Source organism: Megalobrama amblycephala, linkage group LG14 (genome assembly GCF_018812025.1).
Source record: "Megalobrama amblycephala isolate DHTTF-2021 linkage group LG14, ASM1881202v1, whole genome shotgun sequence".
Taxonomy (NCBI): Eukaryota; Metazoa; Chordata; class Actinopteri; order Cypriniformes; family Xenocyprididae; genus Megalobrama; species Megalobrama amblycephala.
Genome location: NC_063057.1, coordinates 7,109,414 through 7,118,567, shown reverse-complemented (window position 1 = coordinate 7,118,567; position 9,154 = coordinate 7,109,414). Strand labels below are relative to the sequence as shown.

Below are 9,154 nucleotides of genomic sequence, written 5' to 3'. Positions count from 1 at the left end.
ATCTATCAGTCTATTCCATTCATGCATCCATCCATCCATCCATCGGTCTATTCCATCCATCCCTACCTACGGAAAGACCTACGGATCCATGGCTGGATAGATGGATGAAAAAGACCTTCCATCCATCCACCCATAGGTCTTTTTCCATCTATCCATCCATCATCCATCCATCCACCCATATGTTTTTTCCATCCATCCATCCATCCATCCATCCATCCGTCTATACCTTCCATCCATCCATCCGTCTATACCTTCCATCCATCCATCCATCTATACCTTCCATCCATCCACCCATATGTTTTTCCATCCATCCATCCATCCATCCGTCTATACCTTCCATCCATCCATCCATCCATCCATCGATCTCTCCATCCATCCATCGGTCTATTCCATCCATCCATCCATAGGTCCATCCATCCATCCATTGGTCTATTCCATCCATCCATCGGTCTAGCCCATCCATCCATCCATCCATCCATCTATCGGTCTATTCCATCCATGCATCCATCCATCCATCCATCCATCCATCCATCTATTGGTCTATTCCATCCATGCATCCATCCATCCATCGGTCTATTCCATCCATCCCTACCTACGGAAAGACCTACGGATGCATGGATGGATAGATGGATGAAAAAGACTTTCCATCCATCCATCCACCCATAGGTCTTTTTCCATCCATCCATCCATCCATCCATATGTTTTTTCCATCCATCCATCCATCCATCCATTCGTCTGTCTATACCATCCATCCATCCATCCATCCATACCTTCCATCCATCCATCCATAAACTCATGTATAATTTATTTTGGGGTTTGAACATACGAACTTTCAGATCTTTAACCAATAGGACACAGTTCCCGCTTGTGAGAGAATCAGTGGCTATTTTCTGTTTGTGGGAAAGACCAATAGATACTGTAATGAACGCATGTGAGTCAGACATGATGAATCACTCCATTAGGCTCAGTCCGGCAGTGATTCGCTCTCTGCCCTAGAGAATGGAAACCCTGTTTTTCACAGTTTAGAAAACACCATCCACCTTTATTTTGTTAAATGGATGTTTGTATTTTTCAGTATTACTCACTTTGAGTACATCTAGTTTCTTAATAGTATATGCAATGCCCATAATGTTCATGGCATACTATTCATTTATTACTATCTGTAGATTTTTATGGTAAACAGGTCAGGGTTTCTTTGTTGCTTGAAGAAAATGTATTTTATTAAAATATTCCGTCAATGAAAGAAGCTTGAAGTTAATTCAGTGACTGCTTTAAGACAGATTCAAACTCTAGTTCCTGAGTCTTTTTCAATGACTCATTAAATGGAGCCGTTCACAATTGTCATTTGTTTGTGAATCAGGCTGTACTGGTTGCACTCTGTATTTGATTCACTAAAAAGAATCTGTTCACTAGAATCATTTTTCGTGCCTCCCGCCAGGACAGCTCAATACAATGACGTGTTTTCTTGGCTTTTGTTTCCTTTTCATTTTGTCTTATCACAATAAATTCTGCCTTTAAACTCGGATACTTTATTCGAATAAACTTTATTCGAATAAATCTGATAGTGAAAATAAATGTGATAAAGATTAACTCATTAAAGCTTGTATACTGTTAAAAATGTTCAGAATCTCATTTGAACATCTCGAGCTGTTGTGACAACTATCATATGACATCATATTTATATGAATATATTTGTCGAATGCCACTGAAGAGAAAGGGTGTGTCCTTGAGAGAGAGAGAGAGGGAGAGAGAGAGAGAGAGAGAGAGAGAGAGCTTGTTGCTCTCTGATGCTCGAGCCGCAGGTGATGATGGATCGATAGAATGAAGAGCTGCTGCTCGCCTCTCGCGCCGTGTCTTTCACCTGTCCGCGCGCTCAGGGCTGGTCGGTGGCGCGCGCTCCTTTGAGGCGCTCATTCCCCTCAGAGACGCGCTCGAGAGCGTGAGCGTGTTTTTCTCTTGCGCGCCAGGAATAAAGCGAAGACTTCGGTTCGATACTTCAGTTCAATGAGGCTGTTCGTGAACTATTGGAGTACTCCAGCATCGCCACAGCATCGTAGAGTAACGTTACTCCCCTCGCGTCATGTCTCACTCTGAGAGATGGGCAAGTTCGACGAGCACGAGAGGGTAATCCTCAACGTCGGGGGCACGAGGCACGAAACCTACCGGACCACGCTGAAGACCCTGCCGGGCACGCGTCTGGCCCTGCTCGCCTCCGAGTCGGACCTCGAGTCGGTTCTGGACCAGCTGCAACAAGTCCCGGGCTTCATAGAGTACAACGCGCGCAGCAACGAGTACTTCTTCGACCGGCACCCGGGCGTCTTCGCCTACGTGCTCAACTACTACCGGACCGGGAAGCTGCACTGCCCGGCGGACGTGTGCGGGCCGCTGTTCGAGGAGGAGCTGTCCTTCTGGGGCATCGATGAGACGGACGTGGAGCCGTGCTGCTGGATGACCTACCGACAGCACCGGGATGCTGAAGAGGCGCTGGATGTGTTCGAGATGAACGTGGACAACGACGAGGACGACGAGTACGGCAAGCGGCTGGGCATTGAGGACGTGGTGTCCGCCGACGGCACCGTCAGCAGGTGGAGGAAGTGGCAGCCGGTCATCTGGAACCTGTTCGAGGACCCGTACTCCTCTAGAGCCGCCCGGGTAAGAGCGCGGCGGAGTCGCCAAACGGTTGCGCGCGCGACTCTCATCTAGTGATTAGATAAAACATCCAAGCAACCTCAAAACTCAAGCATGTATGAAGAGGAGTCTGTTTTGCGTTTAAGTTCTCATGCATACTACTAAACATGTGCGTAATGTGTGCTGGAAACGTGTCAGGATAGGGATGAGAGCGTGTCCTGATCACCTAAAACTTTAAAATTTGTAAAAATTCTAACAAACTTGGTGAAGATATCACAACTCATGCAAGCATCCAGCTCTCGTGCATGAAACGAGTGCGTAACGTGTGCATAACGAGTGCGTAACGGTGAGAGACTGTATGTATTGGAGAGGCAGGTGTCACATATTAATAACTCTCAAATCAAGACAAAGCAAACAAATCACAGACCATGCATGCGTGCGTGAATATTTGCGCTCGCGCGTAATCTCCAGATTTGCATTGGTAACAGGTGTCACATATATATGAGAGGAAAGCGCGTCCTTTTAATCTCAGCATTAGACTGTCCAGGACATAAAACTTCTCAAGTGCAGACATTTTATCCTCTTGTTAAAACACTCTCGGTTAAATTTGGCCTAATTAAAGGAGAGAAAAGAATCACAGCCCTCCCACACTTATGTGACACAACCCAGAACCATAATGGAGCTTATTTTGCCTTTGAAATAGTCTTAATTAAACGATGGGTTGGAGGAGTACCGTCAGTGGAAAAGAAAAAGATGAATTATTGAGATTGTTGCAGGCAAATTCAGATGCACTGCAGAGATCAGGCGGATAAAATTTTAAAGACCTTTTCCTTTCCTGTTTTGGGTTTTTCTGAGTAATGTCATAACTTATTTTGCTCTGATTATATGCAGACCAATGCTTCATGAATCTACTTGTTTAAAATCCTCAGAAAATGTTTGTTGTTATTGCTCAACAGTAAGGATACTTTTTTTTTTCTTTTCCCATTTTTACCTCATGTCAATTGTTTAATTGATAGCTTTCTTTATGTAGAGAAACAAGGCCAATTTACTTCAAATGATAACAATGAGAGAAATGTTTTTTAGACTGATCTTCACATTAATGCTCAACCTGACTCATATTATGTCATTTTCACATGATATGATTGGCTGTTGGTTCAAATTGGGATTTTAACTTGAGTTGGTCTGTGAAAATGTGTTAATTGGTCCAGTGATGAATGAAGTCATGATTGATTGAATTTAGCAGAGATGGACCAAATGAGCTGTTGATTGAATCAATAATTAATTGTTTCTCTAGACATAAAGTCTCAGGCTTTGTCTGCTCTCTCAATTTTTAATGAGAAGAAACTATATGACCTTGACAAACCTTGACAAAGATTAAAGGAGACCTATTATGTAAAACTCACTTTTACATGATGTTTGAACATTAATGTGTGTCGGCAGTGTGTGTACACGACCACCCTGTAAAGGTAAAAATTCAACCACTCCTTTTTTTTTTTTTTTTTTTAATTCCCAAAAATCTGAAACAGTCCCTGCATCCCAATATCTATACTATCCATCCTAAACAGTATGTGAGATTACAATAAGTGTGTCCCAAAGCATAGTATGTTGAAAAGAGTATGCCAGAAGTCCCCGGATGGTCTACTATTTTCGGTAGATTTTCAAAGCGTGGATCTGTACACACTATAAAGGATAATATTTCCCACAACCCATTTCGCTTTTGGATTTGGTTCAAAACTACAAACATGAGTAAAAAGTGTACAAATAACGTCGGATATGCGCGACCGACTGTGAGAGGTTTAGATAAAGGTTTGAGTGGCTAATAAAGAAAGTTTTACATGATAAAAAAATATTTATTTAATGTTATCCGTCTTATATTTGATTTGCAATAACAATGTGGACATTTATAAAGATCCGTTTGGCCTTTAACTTTTAAATGCATCATTATTATGCTTTAATATGAGGATATGATTTGATTAAAAGGCCAGTTTACCCTGACAGGATGCGACAGAGAGCAAAGATCAATTGCATGACGTGAAAGTGTGTCCCAAAGCTTGTTGCTTCACACTCAAAAGTATGTACTACTTCACAAAAAAAGAAAGGGTGTAGTATAAGTAGGTGAATTGAAATGAGCCATTCAGGAATGTGCTCCAATGTGACGTCACATTGCAACAGGCCCCGCCCACGCCTAGCACGGAATCTGCCTTATTAGCTTAGCTCCTCCCCTAAGTGAACTGTACACAGTCCACCGTGTTTATCTCCTCGCCAGATCATTTAACAGCAGCATTAAAGTAAGAAATGTATTCTTGTTTAAGCTACTAAAGTTATTTAATCAAGATCAGTGAGTGATTTTCTTTTTTTCTTTTGTTTGATACATATTAACAGCATATACAGCAGTAGCTACTGTATATTATGCTGCTGTCGCTTTAATACACAGATCTAATATACACATGCGATTTCTTTCCCTGCTGTTTGCATTCACAGACGAAACCGACTGTGTTTGTGAACTTTGTGTGTTTTTGACATAACCTTGAGTTTAAGTCCAATAAGATTTGAAAGTGAACTTAGTTTAATACTCACACAACGCACCATCTGACAGCCAGCTTTCTGTGTGCGTGCTCAGAAAAACCATATATCAGAAGTTTAAACGGTTATGGATTTAAAAAGAATGCAAATAATTAACTTTAATGATGATTAAGAACTGCAATGTCACGTGAGTGTGGAAGCGATAGAGATGATAATTAAAAACAAACAGATGTTTTAGTTTTTGGGGCACGAGTTGTAAGGCTCTGCCCTCTTCTGGAAAGCAGGGTGGGGAGCAGCAGCTCATTTGCATTTAAAGGCACATGTACGAAAACAGCCTGTTTTTCCTTCCACTCAAAAATGGGCATTTACAACATGATCTGTGGGGTATTTTGAGCTGAAGCTTCAGACACATTCTGGAGACACCAGAGACTTATATTACATATTACAAAAAGGCGCATAATAGGTCCACTTTAAGATTCTTGTGCTTTGTTCTCAATGAGCATTTAAATATGTGCAACTTTCTTTCTAATCTTGCTAATAACAGATATATGTTATTAGCAGGACACATTTCCCAGAATTCACCTTGCATTCCTAGTTTGCATCATAGTGCTCCCATGATGCCTTCTGCCTGTTTTAATCCATCTGTTAATGCAGCGGAGGGTGCTGAGGCTGTGATCGTGTTGACGTGTGCGTGTTTTGATGCCGAGCGTGCCGTCGCCACTTAAGAGGTTAACGCTGGCGCACGTCTGAAGATGCTGCACCGAGACCGTTTCCATGGTGACCTTATCGCTCATCGGCCGCCCGTGTTCATTCAGAGCAGCGATTGATTTCAGGAATTCAGTCAAGCACAAACCTGCCTCACAACACAGTGCGCGTCTGCTCGTTTCCTCTGGCACTGTTTGAAATGAGTGCGTGTGTGACATATTGTTTGTGTGGATGATTCATGCGCTGGGAAAAATAACACGGTCATACAGATTATGTGTGTTTATGTGGGCACAGATGAGCCGAATGCTGATGCCGGCTGCTTAAACTTTGTTGTCAGTCATTTTCTTTAGATCACATGCTGAGTGCTGATTATCTCGTTGAGTTGTCGAGGCAGTGGGCGTCTTTTCGTGGGATGCTAGTGTCCGTGTTGTGCGATTACAGTAATGAAACATGATCTTTTAAGGAACATTTCACTCGAAATCAAGGTTCCAAAACTTATTTTGAAGAACAATGATGTCATTAAGAACAAGCCTTGAGTTGATGATGATGATGAAAAAGTCATTGTGCATCTAAAATGTGTCTGTAAATTATTGCTTGGCTAATTTTCTGAAGGCAACATGGATTTAACTTAAGTTAAACCGGGTGTCCCAGACACCTATGAATTTATACTCCACTAAGCGTACTTCAATATCTGTTCGAGTCGGGCGACGTCTCGACCCCTTTTGAGCACTATCACTTGGGACTTGGGAATAAGATCTTTAGTGCTCCACTAAACACTTGAGTATGGAAGTAAGATTCTCTAGTGTCTAGTCTTCTGCACAGCCTAAAAACCAAACAGACTCCAGACTATGCCTTAGAATATGCTTTAATCACGGCCGGAGGACCTCGTATCAATCACAGAATCCCACCAGCAAAAAGAATACAAGAGTTTATATACTGTAGGATAGAAGCATGGCAAAGCATTCTACAATATGATTGGCTCTTCATATTTCAAACCCTCATGTTACTAGGTAAAGCAAGATCTGTCCAAATCATGTTTATTAGTTCATTGGTTACTCAATATCATGGGGCTATTTTATTTAGATAGTTTTTTAGCTGTCCCTAAGTTTCATTTCCACTGTTCTTATATTTGGACGTGATTCAGACACACACTGACTTAGGCCCAAAGTTTGAGAACATTTAGGTTTCAAAAGCATATAAAGCATACATTTAGGTTCCTGCAAGTAAAAAGAAATGTTAGTTATGATTAATTAAAAAATTCCATCACATGAGCCATAATGTGACGCATATCTGAGTGAAACAGAATAATTAAGGATAAAATGTAGTGTGAGACACATGAGTAAATGTGTGTCATCATTTATTCACCCTCAGGTTGTTCCAAACCTGTATGAACACAAAAGAAGATATTTTGAAGAATATGGTTAACTAAACATTTGTTGGACCCCATTGACTTCCATAGTATGAAAAAAAAACTATGGAGGTCAATGGGGACCAGAAACTGTTTGGTAACTGACTCAAAATATCTTCTTTTGTGTTCAGCAGAAGAAATAAATTATTACAGGTTTGGAACAACTTTCAAGGTTTGGAATTTTCATTTTTGGATGAACTGTTTCTTTAATGAGAAAATATATGGTGAGTCTTAAAGGAACAGTTCACCCAAAAATAAGGTTCCAAAACTTGTTTTTCTGTGGAACACAAAAGAAGATATTCTGAAGAACATTGAGGTCATTGAGAACAAGACTTAACTATAAAAAAAAATGATGCAACTCAAATATGGGCAAAACTAACGGATGGGTTTGTCCATATTTGACCCAAATTTGGGTTGAAACAACCCAGCAATTGTTGCTTGTCTCATTTTTTTTAGGCAAAATGAAACCACATTATCTACCCATTTTTGTACCATAATGTGATGCATGTCTGAGTGAAACAGAATGATAACCAGGAATATGTACAGTAGCGTGAGTCTTAAAGGATTAGTTTACTTCCTAATTCAAATTTCCTGATAATTTACTCACCTCCATGTCATCCAAGATGTTTATGTCTTTCTTTCTTCAGCTGAAAAGAAATTAAGGTTTTTGAGGAAAACATTCCAGGATTTTTTTCCAGATAGTGGACTTCAATGGGGACCAACAGGTTCAAGGTCCAAATGTCAGTTTCAGTGCAGCTACATGATCCCAGACGAGGAATAAGGGTCTTATCTAGCGAAATGGTCAGTCATTTTCTAAAAAAAATAAAATTATATACTTTTTAACCACAAATGCTCATCTTGCACTGCTCTGCTATGCACCACACATTATGTAATGGTCATGCGTGATGTAGGCGGAAGTACTGAGCAAGTGTCTATAAAGTGAACGTGCTAAGACCTTTACAAAAAAAAGGTAAAACAATGATGTCAGACGATTTTGAAGTTGGAGGAGAAGTCCAAGAGAAAGTTTTTCGCCATACCGCGGTACTTTCACCTACGTCATGCGTTACCTTTCCAACATGATTACGTAATGCGTGGCGCATCACAGAACTAGTGAAAGATGAACATTTTTGGTTAAAAAGTATATAAATTTTTATTTTTTTAGAAAATGACAGATCGTTTTGCTTGATAAGACTCTTATTCCTCGTCTTGGATCGTGTAGAGATCTTTGAAGCTGCACTGAAACTGACATTTGGACCTTCAACCTGTTGGTCCCCATTGAAGTCCACTATATGGAGAAAAATCCTGGAATGTTTTCATCAAAAACATTAATTTCTTTTCAACTGAAGAAAGAAAGACATAAACATGGGGGTGAGTATCAGGACATTTTAATTCTGAAGTGAACAAATCCTTTAAAGGAACAGTTCACGCAAAAATGTTCCAAAAAATGTTTTTCTGTGGAACACAAAAGAAGATATTCTGAAGAACATTGAGGTCATTGAGAATAAGACTTAACTATAAAAAAAAATGATGCAACTCAAATTTGGGTCAAATATGAGCAAAACTAGTTGTTGGGTTAAATTTTTAAATTAAAATTTTAACCCAACGGATGGGTTTGTCCATGGGTTTTTCTGTGGAACACAAAAGAAGATATTTTGAGGATCTTTTGTGTCCAAACAACATTGAATCTCATTGACTTCGACAAAACACTGATGAGATGTTTCACACCAGAAAAAAAATTGTATGCAGTTGATTAAAACCATTTCTGAGGAGGCTTTTCGACCAGGACATGGAGGCTAAAGATCATGTTCACTCTCCAAAACAGCTCCATGCATGCTGCTTTTTCAAATCCATCATTGTTTACTATTATTGCTGTAACTTTTAAATTAGTAG

At 40.2% G+C, this 9,154-nt stretch overlaps 1 protein-coding gene across 4 annotated transcripts in view; it reads left to right on the top strand.

Annotated features, from left to right (window-relative positions):
- Window positions 1–1,144: 1,144 nt before the first annotated feature.
- kcnc2 (potassium voltage-gated channel, Shaw-related subfamily, member 2) overlaps window positions 1,145–9,154 on the top strand; it is a 53,475-nt gene continuing 45,465 nt past the window's right edge. Inside the window, exon 1 of one of the 4 annotated variants that reach the window (XR_007179339.1) lies at window positions 1,145–2,652. Coding sequence is in view for 3 of the 4 variants with exons in the window: in XM_048154770.1 (XP_048010727.1) it covers window positions 2,098–2,652 (555 nt within the window). In the remaining variant the exon portion in view is untranslated. The remainder of the gene's footprint in view (window positions 2,653–9,154) is intronic. The other 3 variants (XM_048154770.1, XM_048154771.1, XM_048154769.1) reach the window with 3 other exon arrangements.